At 26.6% G+C, this 16,493-nt stretch overlaps 3 protein-coding genes across 4 annotated transcripts in view; all 3 read left to right on the plus strand.

Moving 5' to 3' along the window:
- The first annotated feature begins 1,866 nt into the window (after positions 1–1,866).
- On the plus strand, positions 1,867–4,435 carry LOC136075467 (uncharacterized). The gene is made up of 5 exons (XM_065788751.1): positions 1,867–2,308; positions 2,405–2,539; positions 2,658–2,723; positions 2,801–2,848; positions 2,948–4,435. The coding sequence occupies exons 1-5, from the start codon at positions 2,201–2,203 to the stop codon at positions 3,665–3,667; spliced, it is 1,077 nt and encodes a 358-aa protein (XP_065644823.1). The 5' UTR covers positions 1,867–2,200; the 3' UTR covers positions 3,668–4,435.
- A 4,000-nt stretch (positions 4,436–8,435) lies between these two features.
- LOC136074575 (uncharacterized) lies at positions 8,436–9,848 on the plus strand. Its single transcript, XM_065786911.1, has 5 exons — positions 8,436–8,943; positions 9,159–9,194; positions 9,279–9,386; positions 9,471–9,575; positions 9,667–9,848. The coding sequence occupies exons 1-5, from the start codon at positions 8,862–8,864 to the stop codon at positions 9,846–9,848; spliced, it is 513 nt and encodes a 170-aa protein (XP_065642983.1). The 5' UTR covers positions 8,436–8,861.
- Positions 9,849–11,348: 1,500 nt separating this feature from the next.
- The window catches only part of LOC136075468 (mucin-2-like), an 80,339-nt gene continuing 75,194 nt past the window's right edge, over positions 11,349–16,493 (plus strand). Inside the window, exon 1 of one of the 2 annotated variants that reach the window (XM_065788753.1) lies at positions 11,349–11,533. In XM_065788753.1, the coding sequence (XP_065644825.1) occupies positions 11,485–11,533 (49 nt within the window). In that variant the 5' untranslated portion in view covers positions 11,349–11,484. The remainder of the gene's footprint in view (positions 11,534–16,493) is intronic. The other variant, XM_065788752.1, reaches the window with a different exon arrangement.

The following is a 16,493-nucleotide window of genomic DNA, read 5'->3' on the forward strand; positions in this document are numbered from 1 at the left end:
GACTATTTTTAAAAGTCATTGTTCTTCTAGTCACTCTTTATATTAGAATTTTTTTGTTTGTTTGTTTATTGCTTTATTTGTTTGTTTTATTAAGGTGTCACTCCAATGTTTAACTATACGAGTGACGCCTAAACTAATTTTGTAAAAATAAATATGAATCTGTAACTTTTTTCAATTTTATGGTAAAATTAATTAAAATAAAAAAATAACAAGATTACATCATCCTTAACTAAATAAAAAACTTATAATTAAAATGCAGTGCTGTTTAAGACATTTTTAATTTAGTAAATACCTGATCTAAAAAATCAACGACAAAAATCATTTTGATATTTACTCTATAAGCGGAGTCTGAGAGTTTCTATCAAATTTTCTGATAATAATGATGATATTTTGATGAACATATGATGATATTTTGGAACATATTTCTGTGAAAAATGCTAAATAAAGTTCGTTAATTTTAAAATATATGAAAAATATATATTAGAGTTGTAAATAAATAGAAATATTTTCCTTTGACGAAAAAAAAACAAATAAATAAAAAAATAAATGAAACAAAAATAAAAACCAATGATAATATTCACTTATTATTTCTGAAATAATAAGTTGTTAACGTACTTAAAAAAGACAAAAAAAAATCTTTTTGTTTGCTTTCTTCGTTTTCTTCCAAACGCTTAAAACATAAAGAAATTGAATGGACAATCTCTTACGTATATATATACATATATATATATATATATATATATATATATATATATATATATATATATATATATATATATATTTATATATATATATATATATATATATATATATATATATATATATATATATATATATATATATGTATGTATATATATATATAGAATACTTTTTAAAGTTGTTTAAATATATGTGTATATATGTGTGTTTAAATATATGTGTCATATATATATAGAATACTTTTTAAAGTTGTTTAAATATATATATATATATATATATATATATATATATATATATATATATATATATATATATATATATATATATATATATATGTATATATACATGTAGATATATATATATATATATATATATATATATATATATATATATATATATATATATATATATATATATATATATATATATATATATATGTAAATATATATGTATATATATATATATAGATATATATATATATATATATATATATATATATATATATATATATATATATATATATATATATATATATATATATATATATATATGTATATATATATATATATATATATATATATATATTTTGAAACAATATTTTTTAACAAAAACCAGGTATTGTAATACATAAACTTAATAAATTTCTAATAGCAACATGCGGGGACTTTTTGAGCGATAAAATGCGACTTTGCGGGGACTTTTGTCTTACGGGGACATATTCGTGTCCCCGAAAAGTTTTAAAGCTTATTTCATAAGGAATTTTATTTTTTTTCATAAAATAAAGTTATATGACCATATTAGGCTCTGTAAATAGTATTTTGTAAAAGTTTGATAATTTATGCAAAAATTTTCTATGAAGCAAAAGGAACAAAGCTTCCTCATGTTTAAATCAACGAATTTCATAATGCGTTTAAAATCAACAATTCGGGGACTCATATATTTTGTTAAATTTCTTGTGGATTCTTATAGTTATTCATGTTTTTTTAAAGCAAATAGTTTTCTTAAGGTTGTTTACATTAAGTTATAATTTTTAAACTTTTTACAATGTTGTATTAGGTATGTAACAAGTAAAAAAAATTTTTGAGCAAAATTTTTCTTATGTGCGTTTTAAAGCTTATTTCATAGCGATTTTTTTGCGCTTTTTGAAAATAAATTTTTAATTATTATTAATATAATCTTAGTAAAAATTTCTAGTTAAACATGGAATCAGAGGATTCAATAGTTTTTGACGACTTGAACATTTCAGAGGTTTGTTAATGATTACAGTTGTATATTTTGCATGATTCAATTTTTGTTTATTAAGTTTTTTTGTCATAAATTGCTTGTCAAAGTATTTATTTATATCAATCTTGATATGATTGTATGTGTTTATATCAATCTTGATATGATGTGTTTATATCAATCTTGATATGAAATATATTACACAAGTCTTGCAAATAGGTTTACTTGTATATTTGTGATGTAAACATATTTTACTTATGTAAATAAATACATTTACAAAATGGATTATGTAAATCACAACTTTCTACAATATTTTGAATGGGAAATTGTTGGATACAGTGATTGTGGTTCAGATAATTGTGAAAGTTTAAAGTATGTTACTAAAATAGTAAGTCTTACTTTTCTTATATTTTATTAGTTATAAATAGCATAAATTATCAAATAATTTTGATAATTTCCAAATATAAATTTTGTATAACAATAGAGTTCCTTGCATATCAAAGACGTAAATCTGCATGATGAATATATAGATTATAAAATCGAAGAAAAGTTTCCTGAAAGTGAGGAAGAGTTTTTTGATTTTTTTTTGGAGAAGGTTTTCGATGCTGAATCTTTAAAGGTATATTTAATGTTTTAATTATAATAGGTTCTAAAAACATATTTAAAATTGTGAGTTGTTGAAGAATTATATATTGTAAAAATTAAAGTCAACTATTTTGATTGATCATTTTACTTAGATCCCTGCCATGAAAAAAGTAGATGACTGTATTGGGGTCCAAAAAGTAGATGACTGTAATGGAGAGGTAAAATTATTTACATTAGGCATATTATTTGTAAAACTTATTTTGTTTGTTATTATAAAGTTAGTTTATCTGTTTAGGGTTTTGTTATGAAAGAGGTAGAATACAAAGAGAAACTTATAGGAAAAGTAACCTTTGCTATATTTATAAACTGAAGAAATTTTTTAATTTTCTAGTTTTATTTCTAAAAGTGCTAAAATAATGTTAGATACACTTTCTTCTTTTAGAGATTATCAGATAATAAAAGGCCATCTAGACTCTGCATATTTTGTGGCCAAATGAAACAAAAGCTAAGTAGACATTTAAAAATAAAGCATGGAAAAGAGCCTCTGGTTATTGAGGCTGTGAACCAGCCAAAGTTAGTTAGTAAAAAACTCTTTGCTAAAATAAGAAGAGAAGGAATATTAATGTACAATAAGAGTCAGGCTTCCACTGATAATCCTATATATCAACGTGAAAAAAGTGGCACCAAATGGAAAAATTTAATGCGATGCAGTGCTTGCAACAGTTTCATAAGCAAGAGGTTCTTCACAAGACATGCTCAAAAGTGTTCACTTAGTACAATCGATGCAGTTAAACCAATTCCTGTTTCTACTGAATCATTAGGTATCCCCAAATCGCTAGATCTTGATCCAGGTTTTTTAAAGAATGTTTTAGGAAAAATTAGAAATGATGAGATTGGTAAATTATGCTGCACTGATGAAAATATTGTATACATTGGTTCAAAGTTGTATTGGAAACTTCACAAAAAAGAGGATAAAGCAGCAGAAGTTTTTCGATCTGTCAGGGGAGATATGCGACGACTTGCAAATTGCTATAATATTTTTAAGCAATTGGATGGTATACATGCTTTATATTTTAACTCTCTATATATGTTTAATCGGAGTAACTTTGAGCAACTTTCCGAGGCTAAAATTATATACAAAAAGAGAAGATTTGTCTCTTAAAGCAGGCTCAAAACAAAACTTGTATTATCTTATAAAAAAACTGCAACTCTTGTGCAGTATTCATTTTACTCAAGGAAAAAAGATAATGAGGCTGCTGAGATCTCCAAATTTATTCAATCTTTTAAGGGTTGGCAGGATTATCTATTTGGTGATGCAACGTCCCACTTAAATAAAAAACGATAAATTAATTTAAGAAAACCATCAAAACTTCCACAAGAAGATGATTTACTTATTGTTAAAAATCACGTAATTGAGTTAATGAGTTCAATCTGCAGTAAATTTTGATGATGAAAGCAGCTATAAAAATCTTAGAAATGCTGCATGTGCACACATAACTTTATTAAGTGGCAGAAGAGGTGGTGAACCTGCTCACATAACAATTTATTTTTTATTATTACTGTTCGTACTGTTTAGGTGCATTGTCTGTCTTATTTTAAATATTCCTCTATTAATCTTTATTTTTGTCTTGACAACTGTCAAAATATGCTTTGTTTGAAAAATAATTCTTCTTTACATAATTTGTGTAGTGATTAAGTAATAAACATCTCCTCAGAGTCGCGTCTATTATTACCTGCGTTTCGATGAGGATCAGCACTTATAACTAGTTTATCCCGTCATACAAACGTCATCGCCACTTATGCTTTACCCCGCGACTTACGCCTATTCCATACTGCAGTAAAAAAGGATTCACTACAAATAGCCAAAACCCAACCAAACCCAAATTTGTAAAGCACTAATATTTTTTTGATGATATGAAAAGTGTTATTCTACTGCACAATATAAGTAAAAATAGTTAAATAAATCACTTACCATACCAACGCTCAGTGGGCGGAATTTCAAAAAACCTGGCTAAAAGTCAAAAAATGATTATAATTAATGGAAAAATTCTGTAAAGCATTTTTTTGAATCTCCAACTTTGAATTTGACATAAGTGTACCAAAATTCAATAATGGTAGATCCAAAATGGCGGTGTTTTAAAAACATTAATCATTAGAAATGCCTTTGGGCTTTCGTGTTTAACCAATTAGTTCTAATTTGACATTTAAATTCAATAGACTAATGTATTATTTACATTACATATATAAACATTATATATAATACCGATATATAATGTATTATGACTGTATTATTATGCCGCAATGTTAAAAAAAATAAATTGAAAAATTCATTATTTATTCTACTTATTTATTTGTTCAAGGAAAACAAAGAAAACTTTTATTTGCATCATTTATCATAATTGTTTCATTTATATTACTTTAAAATAAATCACCACTGTCATCTGAATCATTTATTGTTGCAATATTGTTGATAAACTCAATCAAAGACGAATGAGTTTCAGAGTTTTCGTTAATCTCCGGAGGTAATAACATTTGTAAAGCTTGAGAAGACAAAGATCTGCTAACTTTTGCATGAGATTTTAAAAGTGAAGATATTGCAGGATCTGACGAAACCAGAAGTCTGCAAAAAACGTCATGCATTGTATTTTTTCTGGAATTTTTCCTGGAGAAATCTTCGCGATATTTTTTTAAGTCTTTGTTTCTCGATTTCTGTGCATCCTCAGATAGTTGTCCTATGGGTAGTATTGCTGTTTTTGTTATTAAGGCTCCATGAATAAGTAATTTGTGTACTGTTGTAGGCATGTTGTACCAAGGATTTTTTTCAACAAAAAGTAGTGCAGTTTCGGTAGAATAGTTATCGAGTTTGTCTGCGTCTATTGGAAAGCCACTAGATAATACCTGTAAAACTACATGAAACCGATTTATTAGTTCTAAATCCACTCCTAGAATATCAGCAGACACTTGTGAGTTTTTAAAAAACCTTCGAGCTGTATTTCCGTCATTTGTATTACCGCATCCTGGTTTCGGTCGATCAACTATTAACCCTGGCTGCAGCTTAAAAGCATTCTGGATTAACAATTTTTGTTGTAATATTATACTTTTTTCAATGTCAGAACCTGCTTGCCATTTTTTTATTCCAAGTTTATACGCAAGATGCAAAAAACATTCAAAAAAGCGAATCCATGCGTGCAACGTTGATAAACCGTATTCCAATTTTGATTCGTCAACTTTTATTTCTTTAACGAAATTGATATTATTGAATTGACTCGAAGTAGCAGAACACAAATAACACCGCATTGTTGATTTCGTCAATGTTATTGCATTGCAAACTTTTCCGTCAATCATTGTCATAACCAATTTATAATGTATTTTAATTTCTATTTCATGTTGAACAATGGTGAGAGGAACCAGTGATTTAATTTTATCTTCAATATAGTCTTTTTCATTAATGCTTGTATGGACATTTTCGTGAAGAAATTGAATGCTGATAGGTCGGCAAAATCAAGTAGATGAGAGTGTCCTATTTTTCCATAGAATAATATCTTGACCTAAAACTGAATTTGTACACAAAAGTTGTAATGGTACAAGTGAAGTCAGAAAAACATTTGCATCTGAGTTTCTTCCATCGGCAAATCTCTGTTTATATTCGCTATGACCGGAACTGCCATCAAACCCCCACTTAAGAATTAAAATAAAATTTGATAAAATATTTACATTCAAGGTGTCAATTACATTTTGTTGAGCTTTTATAATTCTTAAACTCGGATGAACTAAATGTCGAACGCATTTCCTCTGTTTTTCGCCGTTTCGTTCGTTCACTAGCTTCATCAAAATTCAAAGGTGGTCGACCCATTGCACTATGGCTTTTTCTCTCTTTATTTCGTGCTTGAACAATCTGAAATTATTTAAATGTTTAGTAAATATAAAAAAGTTTAAAACTTTAATAGAGATAAGCATTAAATAACTTACACAAATATTTGTTGAGGCTTTTAACCAAGTGTCATGTGTGTTCAAAAATATTTTTTTTGTTCGGTTACTACTTTTCCATTTTATTTTTAATTTTGTCAATACATTTTTTAGTTTCTTTTTATCATCTGTTGAAAATTGGAAACGAATTTTTCTTCTTAGACACAACTGTGATTGCAAAATATTAAGCTGGTCATCTAGATCTGAAGATAACTCGTTTTTTAAATTTCAAAAATTTCAATTTGCAAATGATCTTTTTGTGAACCTTAGATATTAATTGAAAATATAATAATTGAAAAAATCATAAAAAAATTATAACTTTACTAAACTAATTAAAAATAAAGTAAAAAGTAATCAATAATAAATTATATTATATAAATTCGATATATAAGAGAAAGGTAAAATATATTGTTAATCATATGATTGTATATAGATATAGTTATTATGTTTTTTGAGAAACTGATTTTGTAAAATTCAAAGAAACTATACAAAAATTGTCGTAGCTGAGGTAAAAAAGACGTCGTAACCGAGGGGGTTTGTCTCCCCCCACCCCCTACACTCTAACTTTGTCAAAATCTCATTCATGTGTGCTGCTAATTTTTTTGTAGTTTTATTGCACTTAACAAAATAGGTTTCTAAAGAAACATAATAACTATATCTATATACAATTTGACTTATTTTGTAAAGAAAACATAACACCGCCATTTTGTTTACTAAAAAACACGACTAGCACTATACAATATAAGTTAATGAAGTAATAGGCAAAAATAGGTGCCTTTTCTTTTAATCAATCTTTAGAATACATTTTTATGAACAACATCCAAATTATAACTAAGCAGAATTTCGCGGGTTCACTACTTTTTCAATGCTTGAAAAATAGGTTAAAGAAAATAAATAAACTTTATTCTGTACTTTGTTGTTCGCACTTTTCGCATAAAATTTAGAGAAATAATATAAAACTTTTTACTAAAATATTATATAAATACCTTGAATAGTATCGTCCATAGTTAGTTTTTTAGTAACGATAAATAACTTTTTTGTAAACGATACTTATTTGACCACATTTTTTTTTTTTTTTTTTAAATGCCTATTAAGTGTTTTTAATAACAGATGTTTAACTGCGTAGATTTAGGTAACTAAAACTTATACAATTTTTTCTTATACAATTAAATACAACAGGGCTTTGTTTATGTAGTTTCAAAATAATAAAATCACAATAGTGATTATTTTTTTTGACTTTTGGCCAGCTTTTTTGAAAATTAGCCCACTATGCAACGGTAGAAAAAACTACGCACAATAAGTTAAAATAAAAACGCCGGAAACAAAACTAAAAACAACTAAAGTGTGTAAACAGAAAATGCTAATAAATTTTCCCTAAGACCATTCAAACCACATAGGTACTTCCAGCACAAATAAACCAAAAACAATCAAATGGCAATATACCTTATTAAAAACCCTTTTAAAAAAAATAAAACATAATAGAGTATTCAAAAAACTCTAACGTTGTCATAGATACTTCATTCGAATTTTGTTAACCAATCTAAAGTGTAAGAAAATGAAACAACCCGCGCAACTTAAAATCATAACTAAAAATCAAGTACATTTGAAAGTAGGAAAAAACATATATATATATATCGCCTGCAAAAATGTAAAGATTTAAACATGTAATGAAGGATATAAGAAATTCTCTAAATAATAATAAAAGACGAAACTGTGTCTGTGAAAATTAAAATAAAGCCGAGTAAGGAACGTACGATACTATAGCACAAAAGCTCCTTGATAACAGCAAAAACATGAAAATCAGCGGATAAATCATACACCAAAGAATATTGTAATAAGATCAACTAAATACTAAAACAAGACCAGATAAATTTAAGCCGAAAGAGTGGTTAAAAAATTATTTTGGGTGATAAAGCAATAATATTAGTCGTCATTTAAAAACGATGTAAGAAGCAAAAATTGTTCACAAAAACCTGCTCGAATTTTGTTAGCAGATTGGTTGCAAGGAGAAAATAATGAATGGATTGATAAACAATGACTCAAAAAAACTTGACAGTTTAGACCGTATATTAGTGAAGTCTATGAAAGTTATTTACATGACAGGAAAAGGTAATAATCATCTATTACCAGTAATTATTCCAGGAGATACGATTCTTGCAATGAATAAACTTTCTAACGAAAGTTTCCGTAAAGTTGGTGGCGTTCTTGCAAATAATAAGCTTATATTTGCAAGCTCAAAAGGATCTGAAAATCATGTTTTAGGGTGGCATGTTGTGAACAAAATTTGTTCAAAGTTAGTATTAAAATCCCCAAAAGACATAATAGCCACCAAAAATCGGCATAGAATTAGCACACTTTTGCAGGGTTAGGGTTAGGGTCATTCTGAAAAAATGAATCAAGATTTTTATCAGGCTCCATTGGCATTATTGGAATTAACACGTGTTGGGAAGCAACTAATGAAAATTGATGCCGGTATGTATTTTTTGTATTAGTTTCTGGTATATTCATAAATACCTAAAAGTTAACTTGAGTGTATGAACAAATCTTTTGATTTTTTTAAAAGTATAAAGGTGTTTAAAAAAATTTAGGCCTAGTTTATTTTTTTTTAATTTTTAAAATTACGGTTTTTATAAAATTACAATCTAACACAAAATAAACACAACTTTATTTTGTTAAATTTACTTTAGGACAATCTGATGTGATACAGGATCTGCGTACAAAAGGTATCTGATTTATAATTTTTTTTAAAATTAAAGTGTATGCATTACAGGCAACGCCTAATTTTTATTTTATTAAAAAATATCTAGAATCTGATAAGGAAGTTAATGAGAATGAATATGGTGAGAATGTTGTTGATAAAGAATCTGATGAGAATGTTGTTCAGGAAAATGACTCTCACACTTTAACTTTAAAAGGTTTACAATTTCAACTTTTAAAAAAGTTGTATACTTATAATAAATTTAAATATTTGTTTTTTATTCTAAAAGATCTATATCTAGGTAATGATGTTTTTGGCATTAAGGAGAAAGTTAGTGATTTTCCTAATAAGGAAATTATGTTTGATAATCCAACTTTGAAAAATAAATGTTCCTCATCTATTGCAGGTGACTTTTACAATTTTAAATTTTCATTTTTCAATTATAATTTTATCTTGTGTATTATAATAACAATCAAAACCCCTCATTTAACTTTTAGAAGAACAAGAAGAAATATCAGTTAAGGCAATGGAGTCAAATATTGGTGCTAACTTCAGTAAAGTTTTTAATGGTTTAAACTTAAAAGTTTATCCAAAAAGGTCACTCAAAAAAGGTAATTTTTTACAGAAAATTAATTTTAAAAAAATTGTTGGATTATATTTTATAAAATTTATGATATAGTTTGTATTATACTTTTAGTTAATTATCGAATTAAAGAAAATAATGAAAAAAAAGTTAAAGAAAGTGAACCTGATTGTGAATGAATGAATGAATGTGAATGAATAAAAGTCAAGATGAGGACAATGAAAATTTTGATTCAGATGAAAAACGAGATCTTAGTTCCAGTATTTTTATTTTACTAAAACTTACAAAAACTTTGTTAAAATTTATTAAAATTACAAAATTTTTTTTTCTTTAAGCGAGTTCAGTTTTACCAATACAATATCTTTAATAATCAATATCTTTACAATATCTTTCAGAATCAAAACCAAGAAAGTGGACTGTAAAGCAGGTTGAAGCATTAAATTGTTACTTTGGGGATTTTATCTGTGGAAGAATTTCTGATTGGCCAAGTAAGTAATTTGTACCATTCCAAAAAATTGGTATAATAGAATTGAGTTAAAGGTTAAATTTTAGGTTATTTTTAAATTATTTTTGACATTGATCACTGTTGAATAAAAATAGGTTTCCCTTTATTTAAGGTTATAATAAAACACTCTAAAGCTATTGATACCACCATTTCTTCTTATAGTCTAAGAGTCTGTAATCAGTTTCTGCAACATATTTAAATACTGTAAATCTTCTTCTAGCTCGAAAAGAAATTAAAGGTTTTCGAATAAAAAATGCAATTGATTTTCCATACTCAAAAATCCGCTCTAAATTAGTTAATGATCGCGAGAAATACAGACGACAGATAAGTATCAGGACAAAACTTTCGAATAAACGATGCCAAGACATGAACATGTAGATGTTACATATGTAATAAAAGTATTTATTTTGTCAAGTTGTTTATTTTCTTGTTGCCCCTATTTATATTAACTTTTTGGCATAATATAATCCAAAATCGTTCCTTTTATATTCATAATTATAAAAACAATTTGTTAAGTTTAGGCGTTTAAACCACTGTTTTTTTTTATTAAAGCGCTACTAATTAAGCATTTTAGAAGATGTCCCCGTAACGTTCACAATAGGCTTAAAAAACAATGCGGGGACGCGAAATGCATTAAAAATTTTTAAACTCTTGAATTTAGCCTATTCTTAAAAATCAAGTTGAAACACACTTAAATTTATTATTTACTGTTATAACTTGATCGAAAAAACATTTTAATTTCAATATGTAAAAATGTCCCGAAATGTAAAAAATTTTATATGTCCCCGCAATGTACGTAGAAGTAGTATATATATATATATATATATATATATATATATATATATATATATATATATATATATAATATATATATATATATATACATATATATAAATTTATGTGTATATAGATCCTGGTTTAAAAATATCGTTTCGATAAGCAGGCGATTAATATTCAGTTTTTGTCATGGGCACTTGAATAATGACATACCGAAAGCCATAACTTATTTGACGTAATTTTCGCAGATATAAATCTCTATTGAAATTCGAAATCTTTAACATAATTAAAACAGTTAACATCTTTAGTTTTGAATAGAAAAGGTTATCTTTTAACATAATCCGGGCTTCATTAAAACTTTGATTTATTTTTTAATTATACAATTTTATCAACAAAAAGTGATATTTTAATATAAGTCATCTGTTTATTTATTAGAGGACGGATAGCAAGATGTTGTACATATTTTTTATATTACAAAATTTTTCTTTTCTGTTATACTGTAAGTTTAAAAATATTATTTTTCGTACTAAACATTTTATTAAATGTTGTTAACGTTTTCTAACTATTTTAGGTTTTTTTTGTTAAAAAACTCAATTAAGCAAATGTTTTATTAAGCAAAAACTTTTTGGATTTTTTTTTTTTTATATAAAGTTCTACGTAAAAACCGTTCGTAAAACATAAAACTTATTTTGAATTTGGAAATTTTAAGTAATCTTTAGTAACCAGACCTTAAAAGAAGTATTTAATATGAAAAAAAAGTAACTAAAAACTGATTTATGAAACCATAATACCTTGTGAAAAAGAGGGTTAAACTGCCTGGTACTGGATTTTTGGTTTTCAAGATAGGTAAATTTTAACAATGGTGTAAACTTAAAGTTTAGTAATATTGGAGCCATATAATAATGTTTTTTAAAAATTACAGTGACATAAGCCTGAAAATAAACTCCACTACAAAAGTTGGGTCCCCACCCATACATCCATACACCCTTACACGGGTCTGAGTGAAATAAAAAGAAAAATTTTTTTTTCTTTTTATATATATTTTAAACTAAATTGAAATTAATTGTAGGATTTACAGTTTCGTCAATAAATCTTTTGTTGTTAAAAAGTTTAGACATTTCAAGTCTATTATTTTTTATACTTTTTTTTTATTATTGATACCGGTTTCCGGATTAAAAGCTTAAAAAGATTGCTTCAGTTTTTTTAACGGAATTTTTTGCGAAGCTAGACATTTAGTTAAATATATTTCATTGGAATGTACTACAATTTTAAATGATTTTTGGCTTCGCTCTCCTTTCATTCTTTTATACCTCCCTTGCTTTTAATAACTTTTCACAATATATAACTTTAATATGTTATGTATTGTGTTTTTAGTATCGCTAGTTGTGCTTTGAAACAATAAGTATTAATAAATTCTTTACATTTAAAATGTCGTGTTCAAGGTAAAGTCGCAATCAACGTATGAGAACTAAAAAAATAATTAGATAATTAAATTCCTATGAAAATTTAATTTGAAGTAAAATAATAAAACAATAAACAGTTGGTCACTTTTATATATAACACTGTACACTTATTTTTAAATGACAGAACTGTCAAAATGCAATTTTCCAAAACACTTAAATGAAAACTTGAAAAACAAGCACAATATATTCAAAGTTGCGACGTGCTAAAACCCTAAATATTGTATTTTATCCTACTATAAAGTAGGATAACTCCAATTACTAAAAAGTAATTGGAATTATCCTACTTTGACCCTACGTACTCCTCCCTAGTAACACCTCTTATAACTTATTTTTTCATTTTACCTTGACAAAAAAAAATTGTTGCCAGAAAAGTTGCGAGTGTTTGCAGTCATTTGTAAGTGTAAATAGATAAATAATAGACTTAAAATGTTTAAAAATTTTAAAAACAAAAGATTTATTGATGAGATTTTATATCTGATGATTAGTTTCTATTTAGTTTAAGATGCTACTAAAAACATAAATTTCATTTCATTCCACCCATAGATAGACCAAGGGACGCATGTTTTTCGATTGAGCATGTTTCCAGGCTCGAATCACTGTAATTTTTTGCAAAACCATATTATATGACTTCAGAATCATATTAAAAATTTCAAACTGCACCATTTTTTTTAAGTTACCGACTTAGAACATCAAAAATCCAGAAACTGCCCGTTTAAACAATCCTTTTTTTTTATAAAATACCAACAGAATACTTTTAAAACTTAAATTATAGCTGTACAAGTTCCGGTGGTTTTATAAATGTAATCGGTTTCTTGGGTACCTTTTTCGTATGAAGTATTTATACACTATCTGGTGTGTGACTTGGGCAGAAGTACGTAACAGTGCAGTAACTAGATTACGTTAGTTTTGAAAGCTAGACAGGCTTACAAACATAATCAAGTTTAAGAGAATGGTGTTTCTAAAAATGTTATTAAAACAGTTTTTTTTACAATCTTATACAAAAAACTCTGTTTATTTATTATCGCTGTTCATTTATTTTATTAATTAGAGTAAAGTTATTACCAACTGAAAAAATTCTGAAAAATAGGAACTTTTTCAAAACGAAAATATATTTTATGCTTAATATCTAAAAAACTACTTAAATAAATCTAAATCTAAACTCACATCATATTAAATTTATGTCGTCGGAAAACAGATGCACTAAAAACTTGTGTAGACACAAGCCTAATGTACAAATGATTTTAGTTAAAGAACTTTTACCAGCAAACTTAATTTTTATTCTCTTAATAATTAAGGTTGCAGGAATTCAGAGGCACAAACTTCCTGGTTAAATGCTACTCCGGGGTGCTCTGTGATAAGACCATAAACAATTCTTAAAAAACCTAAATTACTAAAAAAAAAAAAACCAGGCAAAAAATATGAAGCCTTACCTCAATAACCTTTGCATTACATTGTGGGCAAGGAGGTGGACAAAATGGGAAAAATTTTTTGTTGTTTAATCTTAAAAACTTGTATAACTTTAGTATCTATATATATAAGGAGAAATTTATTGATAATTTATTTTTATTAAATCCCTTAGTTACCAGGACTCTGAGCATTTAAATATTGAAATAAAAAAAATAAAAAAAGATATATAAATTAGTAATTTTAGTGACGTCAACGTTGTGTGATATTTAAATTACATCTCCGTTTTTAAAACAAAAAATTAGTACATGCATTATATATTTTGGAGTACTTAGAGATAAGAAAAACAAATGTGTGAAATAAAATTTGTCATAGCAGGTTATCCCAGTTATACTTTGAAAATCACAGGTTAAAAAAAAAAAATCTTCAAGAAACATATTTTTTGCCGCATTATAACTAATAGTTACCACAATTTGTTGTGTGCTGTCTTATATTTATTTGAGCTATATGATGCTTCAATCGAGTTTCCATTGATTGCTCGTCCCCTTAAGTCCCCGTTCAGATTTTATAGATGTTTTAACTTGGTTTTTATGGTAGTTAATTTTGCATAGCAACAACCATTTTTACATTATTATTGTTTTTACAGTAATAGATTTGCGCTGAGTACGCAATATTGGGCGTATGTATTAAAATAAGATTCACAATTATTTTGAGGTTAATTTTTTTTTGTTACTATGGATACCATACTTTCCATAGCATAGCAACATCATATTTGTGGTAGTTGTTTGTAATTCAATTACTAACAGTAACAGTAATTTAATTACTTTTATTTTTAATTACTAACATTTGTAGTAACTTAATTACTGACAAGAAATAGTGCCCTACGCGGCATATATATTATGATATTAAACTTTTAATTGCAAAATTTTTGTCAGAAGAATTATTTAGATATGGTTTTATTAAACTTTTACATTTATATTTCTCTCCAAAAGAACAATACCAGTATTTTGAAACAAAATATTACTGAAGAAATTTAATCAGCAAAAAGTTGCTGAATTTAAAGACGTTGATTTTAGCCTGCTGTTCAACGATTTGTTAACTTGTATAAAAAAAAGTGGAAATCTGCAAACTATTCTGTCAAAAATTTTGAAAAGAAGTTTGTGAACTGGCTTAATGAAAACTTAGTTGTCAGTAAAAGACAATGAATCAACTGCAAATTGAAGTGGTCGAAAACCAGTTACATTTGATGATAGTTATACTAAAACTAAAAAATGGTATGCATCTTGTAAACTTGAATCTCATTCATCCAATGAATTATTTTTTGCTGCTAGTAAAAAACTAAGAGATGAATCTATTGTTATTGCTGCCATGGACGTCTTAAATATCTTAAATACAGATAAAGCATGTAATTATTTAGAAGACAAAGCACTGGCTTTAATAACACAGGTCAACAAAAACAAAATTTTTTTCTGGTGCAAAGAAAACAATTTGCTTTTTATGTAGAATTTCTTATTTTGATTTCAAATATGCAACTCATTTTTTACCATCACGTCAAGTTGTAAAGATATTTGGGTTCAACTCTTAAGAATTTGGGGTAAAGTCCCTAATATTGTCAAAAAAAAAGTTGTTCAAAAGTATGTCAATTTGTATCTAAAAAGAAGCTTATTTTCATTCAGATTTTAAAAATGTTATTCGTTTGTAATAAAAATAAGTATTTTTTGTATTATTGCTGAAAAACATATTGTTAACATTTTTTTAAGTCTTCAGCTTTTTTTCAAATAAACTTTTTTGCTAAAAAATTTTGAGAAAAAATTTTTATGTTATCTAAAAGCTCTATGAAAATACGCTTTTTTTGAGACCCAGGTTGACATACTTTTAAACAACTTTTTTTTTGACAATATTAGGGACTTTACCCCAAATATTAAAGATCTAAACCCAAATATCCTTACAACTTGACGTGATGGTAAAAAATGCGTTGCATATTTGAAATCATATTGTGAAATGCAATCCAAAAAACAAATTGTTTGCTCGGCACCAGAAAAAATTTTTTTTTGTTGACCTGTGTAATTGATGCCGGCCAGACAAAAGCTTCATATAAGCTGATTAAAAGCGGAGCCTTGGAGAAAAAATATAACATCAACCCACTTACAAAGAGGTCAGGGATGCAAAATTGAAATGTTATTCTGAAAATATAACAGTTTGGCTTCTGTTCATTTAAAAGAATTAATGATTCACACTTTGCAAAGAGTCTTTGCACTTCAGGAACCTGTACTGTGGCTCTCAATATTGAACGACAAAGCAATAAAAACAATGACACTGACGTGTAGGGGTTTTGGTGATGCTACTGGCCAAAGCATTTATAAAAATCTCAAAACCTTTTATTTGATTTTGTTTTATCTTGGAAACACTTTTTTTAGGATATGAGATAGACTGATTATTGTTTTGACACTGTTAGACTATATGTGTCCCTTTATCCATGGTGTTCATAGCACAATCAGTTCATAAAGCATTGATACATTGGCATCACATAATTAAAAGCCGTACATTATCCATCGAACTTATGTCAGAGGAAGTTCAAGAGGCTAGAAATAA

This window comes from Hydra vulgaris, chromosome 01 (genome assembly GCF_038396675.1).
Source record: "Hydra vulgaris chromosome 01, alternate assembly HydraT2T_AEP".
In the NCBI taxonomy this organism is placed as follows: domain Eukaryota; kingdom Metazoa; phylum Cnidaria; class Hydrozoa; order Anthoathecata; family Hydridae; genus Hydra; species Hydra vulgaris.

Coding starts and splice junctions, on each gene's coding strand:
- LOC136075467 (XM_065788751.1), top strand. CDS start 2,201: ATGGATTATGTAAATCACAACTTTCTACAATATTTTGAATGGGAAATT. Junction 2,540..2,657: donor TCGATGCTGAATCTTTAAAG/GTATATTTAATG, acceptor CATTTTACTTAG/ATCCCTGCCATGAAAAAAGT. Junction 2,849..2,947: donor AAGAGAAACTTATAGGAAAA/GTAACCTTTGCT, acceptor TTCTTCTTTTAG/AGATTATCAGATAATAAAAG.
- LOC136074575 (XM_065786911.1), top strand. CDS start 8,862: ATGAATCAAGATTTTTATCAGGCTCCATTGGCATTATTGGAATTAACA. Junction 9,195..9,278: donor ACAGGATCTGCGTACAAAAG/GTATCTGATTTA, acceptor AAAAATATCTAG/AATCTGATAAGGAAGTTAAT. Junction 9,576..9,666: donor ATGTTCCTCATCTATTGCAG/GTGACTTTTACA, acceptor TTTAACTTTTAG/AAGAACAAGAAGAAATATCA.